Genomic DNA, 17459 nt, shown 5'->3' with positions numbered 1-17459 from the left:
CAGAAGCCGAGGAGGACGCAGCAACAGAGCCTGCGGAGCATTTGAGGGAAGGGAGGAGGAGTGAGAGACAGCACAGTGAGCATGCGCATGACTGCTGGTGGTTTGAGGAGGAAGCCGGCCCTGTAAGGAGTCTGTGTGGAAGCGAGGCTAGCGAACAGATCCGCGCATGCTCCGAACGGAGGGCTAAGGACGAGTCGATATGTGGGATGAACCTCGCTTCGGTGCCCGACTGGTTTGCTCATGCGCCAACCCAAGCACCCAACAAATGAGGCCTTCCACCGCGCGTGCGCTGAAAGAATTGGAAGACGACTCGGAGGGGAAGGCGCATGCGTCGAGGAGCCGCTCTCCTTGGCTGTCAGAGATATACTGTAGATGAACACGAGGGGTCGGTTTCTGGGCTCAATAGGCCTTTTTCCCCCTTCCACGCCAGGCAGAAGGGAGAGCTGCATGGAGAAATCAGTGGAGCAATTTAGGGGTGTAGCCTAGCTGTGATTGGGTGCCTGCATCTCCATGCCCCACAGAAGTTAGCACATCTTCCCCAACCTGGTACCCTCCAGCTGGGGGATTCTGGGAGTTGTAGTCCAACACATCTGGAAGGCACCAGGTTGGGGAAGGGGGCAGCAGCACCAAAGTCAGGAATCCTTGCCCCTTCTAACTTTCCCATTGGACGTGGCTGGATTTGTGCTGGGACTAAGAGGAACCTGATGGAGAGGGCCGTTTAAGGAGATTGACCTTTGCTGCAATGGGGGGGGAGGTTTGGGGGGACTGGGAATCTAAACCTACCTTTACCCTCTATTAACAGTCATGTGGTCTGATGTCTTCCACCCTCGGCCTGACTGGCACCTGCAGTGTTGTCATAAGCCACTGTCACCCTCAGATCTCCTTATTGCTGACCAAGGAGAGCGCTTACTCAGCAGAGGCACCACCGCTCTGGAACCACCACCACAGCCCTCCCAGAGAGGCACACCTGGCAACTACTCCAGTAGCTCTCAGATGCAAGCACTAACTTTTCTACCACCTAGGCTTTTTAACTTCCTTATATATACTTCTTAAACTTAAATAGTTCTACTGTGTAGGACTCACTGTTGTTTTTACATGCTTTTTGCATTTGCTTGTTTTTGATTGTATTTAATTTGTATTGTAAATCACCACATAACATACATTATGAACAGCAGTATTTATTATTATTTACACGAACAAAGGCGCAATTGTATCCATGTTTAGCCAGAAAGAAGTCCTACAACTCCTGGCAGCCGTTGAGGACACATTCAGACTAGGCTGTTCTCTCTCTCTAGGGCAGCCTTCCCCAACTTAGTGCCCTCCAGATGTAGACTACAACCCATGAATCTAGGAGTTCTCGTCCGACACATCTGGAAGGCACCAAGTTGGGGAAGGCTGCCCTAGGGCGCATTCATTCGAATTTGCTCTGCAAATCTGCTCGCAGGCAGCGGATCAGTTCTTTCCCCTCTGAGAAGGTCCACCCAAGGCAGACATGCAGGTGGGAGATGCCAACAGAGGCCACCAAGCTGCAGCTTGGAGAAGGCAATGGACTGTTCCAGTTCCAGCCACTTTGCAGAATCTCCTTTCGGAGCAGATGGCTGGCCAGGCAGAGGGGCCTCTGCTGGAAGAAAGCCCAGCTCCCAATTTCTCTCTCTCTCATACATCCAAGTCATCATCAGGATCTTCGTCGTCAATGTCATCTGCAGCATCTGGCTCATAATAGATCTTGCCCTGGCTGGTTGGTGTCTGCAGCAGAGAGGATTTCCTGCAACCGGAGGGGAAGGGAGGTTAGGGGCAGTGTTGCAGGTTGGAGTGTCAGGCTAGGATTGAAGAGACCCAGGCTCTAGTCCAGGGGTGGGGAACCCCAGGCCAGGGGCGGGGAACCCCAGGCCAGGGGCCAAATCCGGTCCTCCAAGTTTCCTAGATGGCCATGCCCCCTTTCCTCCAACCACTGATTGGTAGTCTCCTAACTTTTGCATCCCCCCCCCCCAACTCTAAAAGATTGAACTGCCTCTCCTGAGGATTAGTACCTGGCAGTAACAGCTTCAAGCTAAAATGTGCTGATATTTTTTGTAAGTTTGGCCCCACCCCTTTGCCTTAGGCCCACCCACCACTGGAATCTGGAGTGCGGCTTCAACAGCTTCTCCAAAAGGCAATTCAGCCTTCAGGTTGAAAGACATTCCCCCCCCCCGCTCTATTCCCTGTTCAGCCACAAAGCTCATTGGGTGACCCTGGGTCAGTTAGCCTAACCCACCTCCCAGGGCTGTTGTGCTGCCTGAGGAGGATGGGAGTTCTAGTCCAACACCTCTGAAGGCACTGGGTTGGGGGAGGCTGATGTAATGAAATAAGAGGATGCCTAGCAAGGTGTGCTGCTGAAGAGTCTGGGAGTACAGGAGAAAAGCCATAAAGTTGGGGGTTGGTTATGGTGGGAAGCAAAGACTTGGACTACCTTGACTCTACCCAATCCCAAGACATGGATGGAGGTTTCAGGGGGAGAAGAGCTCTGGAATATTCTCATGACCATTTAATAGGACCTTGGGGCAGTGTGCATGTGTGTAAATAGGGAAACGTGCTCCTGTACTCACACCACCCTGAACTGGCTCCTTAACACATCTTAAAATGTGGGTTCAAGACTGCCTCAATGAGCAGCTCTAGACCTTGGCGAAAAAAAGATATCCAGCTTCTATAGGGAGCAGGAAGGAAGGGCTCTAAGAAACAATATCAGGCTTATTGTGTGATGGGGAGGGGAGGCTGTAGGTATGTACTTATTACATTTCTATTTAGTGGAGAATTTAAAGTATAAAATACCTTTACGTTTTAGACCTCAGCTGTGCTTTGCATGACTGAAGGCTGTTGCACTGGGGCTTTCTTCTGAGTAGACATGCTTACAATTAAGCTATGCTTTGTATGCATGGTGGGAAAATGTACGAATTGCTTAGAATTACATTTGTGTGTGTGTGCGCATGCGTGCATCTGCGGCCCCTGTCTCCTTGGCAATGCCCAGATGCGGCTCTCAGGGTAAAAAAGATGGTGCCCCACTGGTTTAAGGGGGTTTAAGATTAGCATGGAATGCCAGAGGGGAAAAGAACAGGAGGAGAGTAATGGACTATTTCATATTGATATCCTGTTCATCTGTGCAAAAACTGCAACACAATTAAACACAAAATCCAAAAGACCTAGGAGGAGTACAGCCGGCCAGCTGGCCAGCCAACCTCTGAAGGAGAAACGAGTCTAACATACGTACTTTTCCTCGCTGAAGTGGTACGGGAGAGGCACCGACTCCTTTGCCCGGCGCTCAGCCTCAGACAGGCGCAGGTTAAAAGTCAGGTTGGCAGTTGGGTCAGCCTGGGAAGGTCCAAAGAGGCAGGGGGAGCAGTCAAAACAAGTGGTAGGGAAGAGGAGCGCAGACAGCAGAACAGAATGACCACGATGAATTTCAGCCAGACCTTACATAAGGAAATCAGAAGGGGCTGTACTGGATCAGACCAAAGGCCTGTCAAGCATTCTGTTCCCATGAGCAAGACAGGAGTGCAAGAACACTCTCTCGCTCACATACTCTGGCCACTGGTATTGAGAGGCATACTGCCCCTGATACTGGAGGTAACATAGAGCCTTCACTAGTAGCTACTGATAGCCTTATCTTCCATGTAGTAGCCTGGAACAGGTGAAACCATGAAAACTCTTCTCAGGAGGTGCTGAGGAAAGTTTGCAATTTTAGGAGGAAGCCTTCAGGCAGAATTGGACCCTGGAGTCTCTCATGTCAAGAGACGAACCACAGGAAATATCCAAACAGAGAATGACAGTCCTGGAGGAGAGTCTTATTCCTGTATCTTGCAACCACCCCAGGCCTTTAGGAGCACCCTCTGACAACCAGCAAGATCCCCATTCTGTTTTTCTGCCACCCCACCCCCGCCCCATCTGCTCATGCGCCACACTGTGCCAATCCACCCAACATTCCTTCCCTTCCAAACCCACCCAACGCCACCTCTCGGATTCAGGTCATCTGCCACAAGCCATGGCACCCCCTGCTCCACAGGAGGACAAGTGTCCCATTCGTACCACAGCAGGGACTTTGCCATCCTCCTGATCTTCCTCTCTGGAAATGCCATCCCGTGGCGGCTCCCCAAGGTGTTTCAGGACAAAGCTTGGGAGGACCGTGACATATTCTTTCTGTGGGAGGGGAGGGCAAGATAGGAAGGAGAGGTATGCGTCAAACATTCATGCATCTGGGCCTTCCTTTGCAAAGAGTACCGAGTCAACTGCCCCATTCAGTATAGCAGCGAAGCACTTTTATTATCATTTTATTATTTATTTCTTATGATTGCATTTTTACTGTATTTCTTTTATGATTGTTATAATGTTTTTATTTTAAATGTTGGTTTTCTTTATTGAGCACCATTCCTTTGGTAGAAGGGTGGGGTATAAATAAATATATTTCTTAGATGCCTTTCTCAAAGAAGACTCAAATTGGAATCAAATTAAAATATGCAACATTTATAACCAAAATCAATTATCCACCAAAATACAACCACCCCATAAAACAACTAAAACATCAGTGGCAACCATCAGCAATTAACTGATGCATTAAACAGCCCATCTTATGCCATCAAATGCTTGGGAGTAGAAGACAGTCTTAACCTGGCACCAAAAAGATGACAATGCTGGGGCCAGGCAGGCCTCGCTGGGGAGAGCATTTCACAATTGGGGGGCCACCACCGAGGAGGCCTTCTCCCCATCCTTTGAGCCTCCCTCGGAAGAGTGCCTTGGAGGTTGATCTCTCATACCAGGAAAGGTGCTCTGCCAGGTATTGCCATCCCAAGCTGTATAGGGCTTTATAGGGTAAAACCAGAACTTTGAATTGGGCTCGAAAGTGTATCGGCAGCCAGTACAAGCAGGCCAGAATTGGTGTTACATGCTCAGACCTTCTGGTCCCCATTGCAGTTTGCACAAGCTGCAGCTTCTGAACTATCTTCAAAAGCAGCTCCACAGAGAGTGAAATATTCCCCCTTGGTACAGCTTACAAGAAGCCCTTTCCTGCTCTTTTCCTTATTGTCCCCCGGCCCCCAATGCAATTTTCTTTAAAATGAGTGACTTTCTCTTATTGCCTTGCAGTAGGAGATTGAGGATGTTGTCAGGTTTCCCTTTGCCCCCACTGATCTTCAAATCAAATACAGACAAGAGGCTTCAATCTACAGCTTTTAATTCCATTACCACAAAGGGTCATACAGATGCAAATTCTCAGTGACTCTCGATCTGCAAGGAAAAGCCTTCAGGGGCTTCAAAAGGTAGCTGTGAAAGTTGCCCACCGTTTGAAAGCAAGGCGGGCTCACTAGCCTAACTTAAGGGGTGCAGGGAGGTCTCTCTCTCTCTCGGCTTCTAAGCACCACCATTCACCCAGGGCCAATCAGGAAGACCTTCTAAGTTCTGCCCCTGCCATCTCCCTCTTGGCTATGCATCTGCGCCTTGCATCTATTAATTTAGACTCGCCAAATATCACCTCTCCCTGTTCGCTGTCTCTCGGGGGGGGGGGGGGGATGACGACGAGGGACCTTCCCCCGGCTGGACCTTTGAAACCTGAGGAGCCTGCCTAGCCATGTCTGGACTAGCCTGGGAACATACCTCCCCCATGTCTGGCGGTTCCTGTTTAGAATCTGAACTGCTCTCCCACTCCCTGCCCTCAGAAGCACTCCTGACAGATGTGGTCTGAGAAAGCTGCTTGACTGAGTTGCTCCAGAGAGTGACACACCATGCCAGAACTCGCATCTGGGTCTTCCAGATCTGGATGGTCAACACAGCAAATGCAAACACTGCAACACCCCCCTAACAAGAAGAGCAGTGAACCCTTTGCTGGCTGCTTCAATCCTCCTCTGACTGCAAACAGGCTTGCACGCACACACAGCTGCGCTCCTATACACTGACAGCCTGCTGAACCTCACCTTCCGGATCACTTTGCCCCCCTTCTTCCTGTGCAATGTCACAGTGACGTGGGGAGCACCATCTCCCCGCAGGACAGGCCCTGGCACTGGCTCCAGAATCACCACGATGCGGGCCAAAGCGTGCAGGGTTTCGAGCTGTCCTGGCTGGTGCAAGTCTCCGTGGAGGAGGGTCACGAGCCTGGCAATTCTCAGTTCTGCAGAGAACAGAAATCTTAGAGCAATGGTGGGGGAATCCAGCCCACCGGGGGGGCGGGGGAATCCAGCCCACCAGCACTCCCCAGATGGTCCCCACCCCCCTTTCCCCCCAACCGCTGATCATTTGGTGATTTCCCAGTGTTTGTACAGTCCCCCTCCCCCCTGTTCTGAAAGCCTGAAATGCCTCTCCTCCTCAGGCTTAGTGACTGGCAGGAAGAGCTTGACGCTACAATAGGCTGATATTTTTGCCCCCCCCCCCCCCGCTTCTCAAAATGGATTCTCGGGCTGAAAGAGGTTCCCCACCTCTGTGTTAGAGAAACCCCAAGACCCACCACTTTGCTGCTACCTGCACACCACCCCCAAACCAAACACTGCCTTGAGGTCCTAAATGAATCAATCCCCACCAGACTCTGATAATAGAGAAGTCAGAATCAGAGGGAGGCATAGGCTTGAGCACCAGTGCTTTTTAAATTTTATTTTATCTTTATTTATTAAATGTTTAGTCCTCCCAATAATCAGTGTTCTCTGGGTGGACTGCAAACAGTTAAAAGACTAAAATACCATATGAATAGTTAAAAATAGAAAATACAATAGAAATATTTAACAGAATAAAATACAATACTATAGAAAAAGCAGTAATATCCAACCAGGAATTAAGTTCTGGAGATGAAACTTCTCACAGAATCTTCCTGCTCCAGAAAATATTATTTAAACAAACCATAAAACAGGCATTCTCTGGAGCAAGACCCCCCTCACTCCCTAAACCCTGAAGAAGGTGAAGCGACAGGGGCTCGTTTGCCAAAGAAGCACCCAAAGACAAGTCTCTCTCAAAGGCGGGTGATCTGCCCTGAAAGACTTACAAGAGCTGGATGGCCGACAGAGCAGGGAGGCAGATACTCCACACATGCTCAGAAGCCTTTGCTACTTCAGAATAGCTTTCCCCATGCCGGTGCACTCCCGATGTGGCTACAACTCCCAACATTCCCCTCGCCAGACGGGCTAGCAGGGAATGCTGGGTGTTGCAGTTCAACACATGGGGGGGCACCAGGTTGGGGAAGGCTGCTTTAGAAGATATGAAGCTGCCGCATTCTACGTCAGAGCATTGGTCTGTCCAGCTCCACGCTGTCTGTTTTGACTGGCAGCAACTGTCTTGTGTCTCAGGCAGAGAGAGGTCTCCCCAGTTACTCGAGATCCTTCCCCAACCTGCTTTGGACTACAACTCCCACCATCCCACTTTTTGCTATAATCTTCCACTTTCCTTCAAAAGGCCCCCCATAGGCCTGGCTTTCCCATTGCTTTGGCCTGCAGGAGGTTGACCAGACATCTGCCCGCTTTAAAAGGATGGCATTGGAGGAGGAGGCGGCTGGCATGACCAGCAGCATCCCTTCCCTGCTCTACACATGTCCCCTCTCGGCCTACCGGAAGCGCTGGCTCTCCAAGGCAGCTGTGCGAGGACCTGGCAGACGCTGGGAAATGGCAAGTGGAGAAGCAGCCAGCTGAGTGAGTCCAGCACGACCATGGAAGGCCCCTGCGATGCTGGAGCCAGGCGCGCCGCCAGTTCTGATGCAGAGAATTCTCCCAGGGTCCAGCCCCCATTCTCTCCAGCCCAGCCAAGGGGATCCCGGAAAGCATCATGGAACAACATCCTTGGATTAAAGGGGCTGCTGTTATTATTAACAAGAAACAATGGACCAGGCCAAGAAAGGACTATCTACTGCAGCCTTCGCCACTCTGGTGCCCTCTAGATGTGTTGAACTACCAGAATTCCCCCAGCCAGCAAATATCCATCCTACTGCTCCTTATCAGCTAATATGTATCTGCTCATTCCCAGGAGTGAGGGAGACAGGAGCAGGCAAAGGGGAACATCAGGACCTGCTTGATGAATGCAGAGCAGGATAGAAATAGTTTAAACAAAGAAACAAAGAAAGAAATGCAAAGCTGCTAGCAAACACACATGCTCCAGTAACTGGGTCAGTACAACTGCAGCCATTGTAGCCATTGATAGCCTTCTCCTCCATGAATCTGTCTAATCCTCTTTTAAAGCCATCCAAGTTGGCGGCCATCACTACATCTTGTGGTAGCCAGTTCCATACTTCAACTATGTGCTTTGTGAAGTACTTCCTTTTATGTGTCCTGAATCTCTCACCAATCAGCTTCATCAGATGACCCTGACAGGTTCTAGTATTATGGAAGAAGGGGAAACCATCTCCTCCTCCATTTTTTCTACCATGTCTAATCGTACACAGCTCTATCATGTCACCCCTTCTTTGCCATTTCTTCCAAGCCAAAACCCCCAAATGTTTAAACCGTTCCTCAAAGAGGAGTTGCCCAACCTCCTTGATCTTTTGGGTTGCCCCATTTCTGCAACCAGAGCAGGAATCTGTCCTCTTATACTGTCTAAAGGATCACACAAACTGACAGTGCAATATAAATAATGTTGAGGCAGATGCTGGCACATAGGGGCCACGGCAGCAACAGGATGGAGGCATGGCAACATGAGAGTGTCACACTACGCACATTAATTGCATGGTGAGGAAACACACATACCCCTTTGCTCAAGATGCAACCATTCAACACAAGAGCAGGAGTGACCAAGGCTCTACAGCAGCCTTCCCTAACCTGGTACCCTCCAGATTGGTTGGACTACAACTACCAGCATCCCCCAGGCAGCTGGGATGCAGACAGACAGAGGAGCTATGTTATCTACTGCACTTCAGAACTCCGGGAACATCTTGCTCAGGTGACTGCAGACCAGCACTCTGGGCCAGCAAGGTTTGCCTCCATCTCTGCCTGAATTTGCAGAGAGTCTGGAATGATCGTAAGCGATGGGAGGGAAAAGGCAGACAATAACTCACCGTGAGGTCACTTCAGTGCCAAATCCAGCCTTGAATTCTTCCTCTGGGACGTCAAAACTGAGGACATGAACAGATTCGCCCCTAACAAGGAATGGGGCACAGCTGATTATGCGTTCTGGAGAGATGAAGGGTGCCTTTCACAGGCGAAAGCGGAGGGAAGGGGAGACTGAGGGCAATGAGATGGGGAGAGGCATGCCAGCTCCAGGTTTGGAGGGCCCTTGCACAAGACACCCAAGCCAAGGTAGGCTCTCCCTCCGTGAGTCTGTATCCTCACTGCCATGGTCACCAGCTGCTCTTGCTCCTCATCCTCTTTCTCATCACTGCTTGCTTGACAGGCACAGAACCAGTGAGCGAGTCAGCAGTGGCATCTGCTGCTGCTCCTCACCACCACCACCGTTGTCTGGGCCAGAGCAAGAGGCAGGGGAACAAGCTGGTGGCGAGGAGGAGGAGCAACTCCAGGGGGCCCTTGCTAGTGGGCCCCTGCTGGGTGTGGGACCTTGGCAGGTGCCCGCCCATGCCTACCCTTGCCACTGGCACTGGGGAGAGGCTTAGGCTCAGAAGCAGAATGTGGGCTGGTTCCCGCATGCTCATGACTACCATCTAGCCAAGCCTCAGGGCCACCAGGGACAGGCTACATGAAGGGATCAGGATGACTAACAGCAGCTATGCAGGTAGTGGGGAGGCCTCATTATTATTGCGAAGGGACTCTCAACTCAAGGTTTGATGTCATCAAGAAGGCCACACAATCGGAAAAAATATTGTTACGATTATGGAAAGCGTAGACGCTGCTTTTCCACAAAATTGCATCAAAGCCATCTTTACATACATACATTCTAGACATCATGCGGCTTTCCCCAACCTGGAGCTGTCTGGATGTGTACTGCAGCTCCTATCATTGCCTGCCTGCCAGCCATGCTGGCTGGGGATGATGGAAGCTGTAGTCCAATACATCTGGAGGGTGCCACACAGGGAAAGGCTGATATAAGATTAAATAATAATAATATATTCAGGTGTATTAACAGAATCCTTTTCTACCTCCTCCTGTTTCTGGTCCCTCAACAACAGCCCATGAGGGCCCCTAGAAGATTCCCACCTGGCCCCTCCCCCAGTGTACGATCTTGGGGATTCCCTCACAGATCTAGAGAGGGGAAGTTGGGTGTGGCACCCCAGAGCCGAGGGGCCCTTTGGGTTGGGGATAGAATGCCAAAGGCCGCAGAGCCTCCCACCCACCTTTGTGCTGAAGCTGCCACAAAGCTCTTGAGCAGGGTGCGGCCTTTGCAGCTGACTGAGTCTGCAAGAGGAAAGGATAGGATAGAGGCGGGCAACTCAGCCACCAAAACAGATCACCCGATTTTTCCCATCACTGCCTCATGCAGCTACCTTCCCCCGCAAACCTCTCCCTGATCCTCCATCTGCCCCGCCACGCCACGCCCTGCCCCTCCCCTCGATCCATGGGCCCCACAAACCCAGACCTACCCCATTTCTTAAGTCATCATGCCCCACATTTCACCCTCACCTTATGAGGAGACCTGACAAGTCCTTCCCTCTACCTCAGCCTCCCCCAACCTGGCGCCCTCCAAATGTGTTGGACTACAACTCCCAGCACCCCCGGGCAACATGGCCACACTGGCTGGGGATGCTGGGAGTTGTAGTCCGACACGTCCGGAGGGCGCCAGGTTGGGGGCAGCTGCCTCCATCTTGCTCCTACTCCCCTCCTGGCCACCTGCCCCCGCCCAAATAACCCCTTTCTCGGCTCCCCACAGCTTCTTCGCTCCTGCCATTCCCGCCCCAAGTCTCAACTCTCCCTCCTCCCGCCCGCCCGCGCTCCCTCTTTCACTCCATTCGCTACAAATCCCTCCATTCCCTGCAGCACCAAGAGACCCCCCGCCCCCCCCTACGTCGCTGCTCCATCCCCGGCCCTGCAGCAGCTGGCAGGAAAATGAGGCAAGAGGCCGCGGGAGAGGACGTTCGCGGCACCAGGGCCCCCCCATGTCACTCCCCTCCCCCATGTCACCAAGTCCTGCCTCCCCCCTCACCCTGGAGAAGGACGAGCCCCTCGGCCCCTCCAGCGACCAAGTCCCCCAGCATCCCTCCCGGCTTCCTTCTACCAAGCCCCGGCGCGCCCTCATGACGCCACTGCACGGCGCCTGACGCAGCGGCCGGGAGAGCGCTCTGTGCGCCTTTCGCGCGGAATTCCGCTGCTGGGCGCCGCCGTGTTGCAGGGGACCATGGGGAGCTGCTTTACTGCCGGATCGCTCTGGCAGGAGGGGGAAGGGGGCCTCGGGAGAAGAATTCTCATGTCGCACGGAAGACCCCCAAGAGCGAACATAACTCTATTTCTGAGGTTTTGAAACGGGGAGGATCCCGCGCCTTGGAACCTTTTTTTTATTTCACAGGCACTAATAGGGACGCCCATAAAAGCCACTTATGCCTGCTCTGCAAGAAAAAGCGCGATAGAAGCCCGGGGGTAGGCAGCATCGCTTTTTTGCCGGCGGGGGCGCCGGCTGGCCGCCCGGGCATTTCACAGCTACTACACAGCGAGCAAACACTCACCCAGTAAAGCGTGGCATTCACCTCTTGGATCTGCACACGTTGCGCCTGTTGGATTTCTGCCTGTCGCGCGAAACGTGCTGGGGAAATGGACACACACAACTCTCCTTGCCTCAGAAGAAACGGGGACTGTGACATTGCGTAAATGGTGAAATCCAGAAAATGGGGATTACGGTCTCCACGCTGAAGTCGATACAAGGCAGGTTGATTCTACACAGCATTAGGGGAAACAAGTTGGAGCGGGGACACGACGCATAATTCTGCGTAAAATCAACCCAAGAATAAAAATTGTGTTGTTGTTTTTAACAGCTTCACCAGCTTAAGCTGAACTACAACAATGCAGACTTCAGCATTTCACAGGAACCCCAAAGCTTATGGAAGCTTACACATAGCCATTGCCAGTTTTCCACACTGGAAAGTCCTGCATTTAAGACTCCCAATGGAGAATCCCCCTGCCCCCAAACAACTTATCCCGCAACTAGGCAACCCGTACATTCCTAGAACATAGGATTACACAGAGACAGAGCCATCTCCAAACATTTTATTGAATGCATGCACGAAACACAAAGTTCATAAAAATGCCACATTAGGGGACAGCAGCAACAGGCGACCCACATTTCTGGCATACCAGCAGACTTATCATCGCAAAGAGCACTATGGCAACCAAAGCCACCAAGAGAACCAGCACCAACTCCATCCCGGGAGCCGTCACAGCCTCTGCAAGCAAGGACAGTGAAGACGATGAGGACTACTTTTCTAAAACGGTCCTTTTCACATTATTGCTTAGCATATGCAAGGTACACCATGTCAGGCACCAGCTAAGGGACTGTCAGTAAGATGAGCTGTGTTGCATTTCCTTCCTGATGATCCTGTGCTCCCCTCCATCTCTCTACCTGCCCCGCCTCAGTTGCCTAGCCCTAGGATTGTAGGCCCCTTTGACATTAGGTAGTCCTGACGCTCCCTTCTGGCTACTATTGGTTCAACTGCTCTGATGTCATACCATGGCTTGTAAAACCAGGACCAAAGAGGAGGGGGAAATAGGGGGATCTTAGTATCTGAATCCACAAGGAACCCAAGATTCTAATTTTAGCAAAGGTTGCTCATGAGAGCATAAATATTGTAACTACACCACAGGCTTTCTAAAGACTGGTGGCCTCTCTTGAAACCTTTCACCAGAAAAAACAGACATATGTCTTGCTGGATCTGCATATAGATAGAGTGAGCAAACAGGCTTCTCTCTGGAGCAGGGAGCAGCCAAAGACCATTGTAAAGAAACTTAGAACTTGATTGTGAAGCTCAGGGTGACCAATTGCTCAGCATAAACCTGTCAAGAACAGAAGGTTGTCAGAGTGCCGGTTCTGCGAAGGAAGGAAGAAGCAGCCAGTTTGGCAGGGAGGAAAGCTCATCAGTGGAGTTGAGGCAGGGTTGACTTATGGGTAGAAGAGGAATGGCCAAGCAACTGAACAGAGGCCAAGACCTAGAAACCCAGAAGAGACCAGAGACGCAAGAGACAAGATTGTACACACTGGTTTCTCACTGAAGTAAGTTACCTGTTGACATGAGCCTCACAATCATCACTTTCTCCTTGGCTTCTTGAGTTGTGTCCTGCATTGGCCTGAGCTTTGTGTCCAAGTTTGACTCTGTTTCAGCTAAAGACAAGTTCTCTGCCAGTGAAAAAAAGACACGCATGATTTCCCAGATTTGGTGTGGATTTTGTTCTAGCTCTCCAATGCCCTGTCCCTCAGTAACTCATGGGGGGAATTTAAAAGGGCATAGATACTTTCTCCTGAAGCTTCATAATACGCCATCAAGCTGAGCTTTGCAAGAACTGAGCTGCTAAGTCAAACCCAGGGGCACCTCCCGCAATCTAGGTATACCCACAATACTTTTGGTTTGAAAGGGACCTGCCTTGCCACTGGGAGAGGTGTCTTCTCTGGTGCTGGACAGGTGGGCTCAGTTTTGCTTGTGCCCTGCAGCCCTCAGTCTTGCAGCCATCTATGGAAACCCATCTGGTACAGAGGACACAGAGGCCTGGACAGTCATTTTGCATAAAAAGGGGAGGAGTCCTCATTTCACCAAATGTACATACCTGTCCTGCTAGTCATTAAAAGTTATAGCTTTAAAAAGAGCCAGCGTGGTGTAATGGTCAGAGTGTTGGACTAGGACTCAGATCCGGGTTCTAGTCCCGACTTGGCCATGAAGCTTTGGGCCAGTCACTGACTCCCAGTCTAACCTACCTCACAGAGTTGTTTTGTGGATAAAATGGAGAGGAGGAGGAGGATCATGTGAGCCGCTTTGGGTTCCTTGCAAGAGAAAAATGGTGGGATGTAAATGTAATAAATAAATAAATAGATACACACAACTGTCTGCCTTTTAACCACTTGATTGCACAGTGCAAAATCCTGCCTGATTGTAGTGGTGCATTCCAACCAGGGCAAGCCCCCATTACCCTGGGTTTTTCACTCCCCTTCCACCAGAGAGAGCACTTTGCAGCCACACTGGCACCAAGTAACTTGAACACTGGAACCCCCCACCCAGCTTGTGCTCACCCTGTCATCTGATTTCTCTGGGGAATGGAGGAGAAGAAAGGCGAGTCTGATCGGTTGCTTGCACGCCTAAAGGAGTTGAGCTCTGTTAGCTGCTGCTATGTGAGATCTTTCTAAAGTTGCTGAGGATAAGTCAGCAGATTGTCCTGGGGATGAAGAGAGATGCTAGTGGTTCAAAGTCTAAGCCAGGCTTCCCCAACCTGTTGCCCTCCAGACATGTTGGGCTAAAACTCCCATGAGAACAGCAGAATAGCCCTGCTGGATCAGACCAAGTCCTGCATTCTGTTCACACAGTGGCCAACCAGCTGTTGACTGGGAACCCACAAGTGGGACATGAGCACAACAGCACCCTCCCACCCATGTTCCCCAGCAGCTGGTGTACATAAGCACTGCCTCTGGTACTGGAGGTAGCATAGAACCATCAGGACTAGTAGCCATGGATAGCCTTTTCCTCCTCCAGAAATTTGTCTATCCCCCTTTTAAAGCCATCCAAATTGGTGGCCATCACTGCATCCTGTGGGAGCAAATTCCATAGTTTAACTCCGCCTCGTGTGAAGAAGTAGATTGGGCAAGACATCTACAACATCTGCTGTATCAACATCTGCTGGGGGATCCACACACTCTGAGCTGGAGGTCTGCCTGCTGATCCCACCTAGGTGGTGGCAACAACTATGGAATCATCAAGGAATGGCACTCTGTACTTGCCATTTCCCCACTGTCCAGGACAGAGGCCCTGGTTACAAAAGTAAGTTCTAGCTCTAATTCAGCCCCAAGGTCACACCTCATAGCGAGGTGCAGCCAGAGCACCTGGCCTGACAATTCTCTCTCCCCTGCCAAATCTTTGCACACCTTGGATAGCGGCACTCAACCCTGAGAATTTCAGATGGGATGCTTGGGGGAGCTGCTGCAGAGTTGGCGACATCCGGCTTGTAAAACAAAACATTCCTGTAGATCATGGCATTTGGGGTTAGCTGTTTTGGAGAAAGAAGCAAAGAATCATACCTTAGCAAAGAGCGCGCACGCGCACACACTCTAGTCCAGAAGTCAGGGTGATGGGCACCACCACCAGTCCTAGACAGAGATCCAAAGCTACAGTTGGTAAGGGATGGAGGGAAGGAGGCACTCCCCATGCATCCTGGTTTGAGAAGTTCTCAGTCAGCCCCACATCAGAGACAGAAAGTGGGGTTCCACTGCCTACATTCCACATTTGAGAGGCAAGTCTAAGGAATCTTGGGGAAAAAGGAAGGAGAAAGACAAGAACCCATAGAGCTCACCTGAACCTCCGACCCACACTCTTGGAAACCCACTGCAAAAATGATGGCTCCTTTTTCAAGATGTGTATAGGGACAGACTCCCAGAGACAGATCGGCAACTCTAACCAGTTGCTCTGGAACTACAGGGCCTTTCTCCACCCTCACAACAACTTGGGTTTCTTTGCATTTTACTTTCACCCATTGAGAACCTGTTTCTAGGGCCAAGAAGGACTGGGTATCTGGAGATACAGACCCTCCATGAACCCTAGATGTGGCTATCACACTACCAATCAAGCAAAGAAAAACCCAACAAGAGCCCCACATTTTGCATGCACTACAAGGATCCCAGGAAGAAAATACCCTTAATGCCATCAGGAGCTCCTTTATAGCCACACCTGCACCAGGTGATTAACAAGGATGTCCCCCCCCCCACTCATCACACAGCTGTTTCAGTCTGAAAGGAGACTGCCAGTTAGTAGGAGGAGTTGTGTTGTTTTACTCCCAGGCAAGGCAAAGCAATGGGAAGTCGTGGTTAAAGGAGAAGCACCATGGAACCTGCACACCTGCATTCTCTGGTGCTGGGCTCAGCATTGTTGGGCAGTTGCCAAGGCCCACACCCAAGCAAGGGGTTCTTTACCAATCCCTGCATGCTTCTGCCTTTGCTTTTCTTCTTCCTCACTTTCCTCCTCTGCACCGCTGAGCAGATGGAGCCTAAAGGGAGCAGGCAACTGGATGGGCAGTGGTGACTGCGGTGAAAACGAAGTGGGAGGGATCCACGGAGGACATCTTGCCCAGCTCCCTGAAAAAACCCTGAAGCCAGCACTTCTCTGGCAGGTGAAGAAAGCAGAACTCTGATGAGTAACAGCACAGCTCCAGGTAAGAGGAAGGTATGATGGATTCATTACACATTGCAGCCAAATACATATCCATATGGCTACAATCCACCACAGGGAAGCCCATTGACTTCAATAGTGTCAAGCGCACTGGTATGGCTTGTGGCCACCGTTCACTGAAAAGGGCAGCATCCATGCAGCCCACTCCTGTGCATGCTTCCTCAGAAGTAAATCCCAGGGAGCAATGTAGGGAGACCAGCTTGATCTGCAGAACTGAGCCATCAGCAAGGGTGCAAGTGGCACCCTGTAGCAGCCTTCCCCAACCTGGTGCCCTCCAGATGTATTGGCCTACAGCTCCCAGCATGCCCCAGCCAGGCTGCCCTATAGAAACAGCATACCATGACACAGGTGTTTCTTGTCCTTTCCTGTCTTGCTTTGGCATAGGGGTAGGCAACTTGTGGCCCTCCAGATGTTTTGACCTACAACTCCCATCACCCCATCCAATATAGCCAATCATGAGGGATGCTGGGAGTTGTAGCCCAAAACTTCTGGAGAGCCACAAGTTACCTTTCCCTCCACTCCCCTTAAGAACACAAGAAGGGCCTGTTTGGTTCAGACCAAATACTTGTCTACTTCAGTATTCTGGTCCAGAGGCTGAAAAATAAGAATTGTATGGCGCTTCACACCCTGAAACAGTACTAGATAAACATTTATGAATTATTATGTTTATGTATCTATTTAAATGCTACATCCCATGTTCAGTAGTTGTAGTAGGAATATTTATTTATTTATTTATTACATTTTTATACTGCCCAATAGCCAAACCTCTTTGGGCAGTTCACAGAAGTTAAAACCATAAAATACCATTATTAATTACATTTCTATACCACCCAATAGCCAAAGCTCTCTGGGTGGTTTACAAAGATTTAAAACATTAAAAATACAGTACAGAGATTAAAGGCCATATACATAAAAAACACACGAACAGACAATATACACAGAAGGACACATATCTAAAACAACTTCAAACAAGCAATCTCAAAGCAAACAACCACAACCATAAGACATTCCAGGATCGATAAAACATAATATAAAACCTCTAAAAGTTTAAAACAGAACAATAATAAGTAGTAGCGCTAGTTACGGTAATAACACCCAGCGTGGTTTAGGGCCCAATCCTATGCACGTTCAGTCAGAGAAAAGGCCCACAACTCCCAGCATGCATAGGACTGTGCCCTTACAAACGTAAAAAAAGAATAGAATGGGTTGGATCCACACATACGAGTAGACC

General features: G+C 50.5%; 2 protein-coding genes across 4 annotated transcripts in view; one reads left to right on the top strand and one right to left on the bottom strand.

Moving 5' to 3' along the window:
* Nucleotides 1-1104: 1104 nt before the first annotated feature.
* ELP5 (elongator acetyltransferase complex subunit 5) lies at nt 1105-11102 on the bottom strand. 3 transcript variants are annotated; one of them, XM_084806721.1, is made up of 9 exons: nt 11023-11102; nt 10217-10277; nt 8987-9067; nt 7551-7777; nt 5937-6130; nt 4060-4170; nt 3245-3345; nt 1410-1765; nt 1105-1301 (listed from the first exon to the last, which is right to left on the bottom strand). In XM_084806721.1, the coding sequence occupies exons 1-8, from the start codon at nt 11072-11074 to the stop codon at nt 1657-1659; spliced, it is 936 nt and encodes a 311-aa protein (XP_084662847.1). In that variant the 5' UTR covers nt 11075-11102; the 3' UTR covers nt 1105-1301; nt 1410-1656. The 3 variants fall into 3 exon arrangements, with proteins under 3 accessions (XP_084662847.1, XP_084662846.1, XP_084662848.1); XM_084806720.1 differs by having other exon boundaries at nt 1121-1301; nt 7551-7795; XM_084806722.1 differs by having other exon boundaries at nt 1160-1291; nt 1400-1765.
* Nucleotides 11103-16067: 4965 nt separating this feature from the next.
* NEURL4 (neuralized E3 ubiquitin protein ligase 4) overlaps nt 16068-17459 on the top strand; it is a 43158-nt gene continuing 41766 nt past the window's right edge. The window contains exon 1 of the mRNA XM_084808121.1: nt 16068-16169. Coding sequence (XP_084664247.1) covers nt 16068-16169 — 102 coding nt within the window. The remainder of the gene's footprint in view (nt 16170-17459) is intronic.

This window comes from Heloderma suspectum, chromosome 6 (assembly GCF_057233095.1).
Source record: "Heloderma suspectum isolate Gila_16-S chromosome 6, 16-S_ref, whole genome shotgun sequence".
In the NCBI taxonomy this organism is placed as follows: Eukaryota; Metazoa; Chordata; class Lepidosauria; order Squamata; family Helodermatidae; genus Heloderma; species Heloderma suspectum.
The sequence above is the reverse complement of the archived record's forward strand: the minus strand, read 5'-3'. Positions and strand labels throughout refer to the sequence as shown.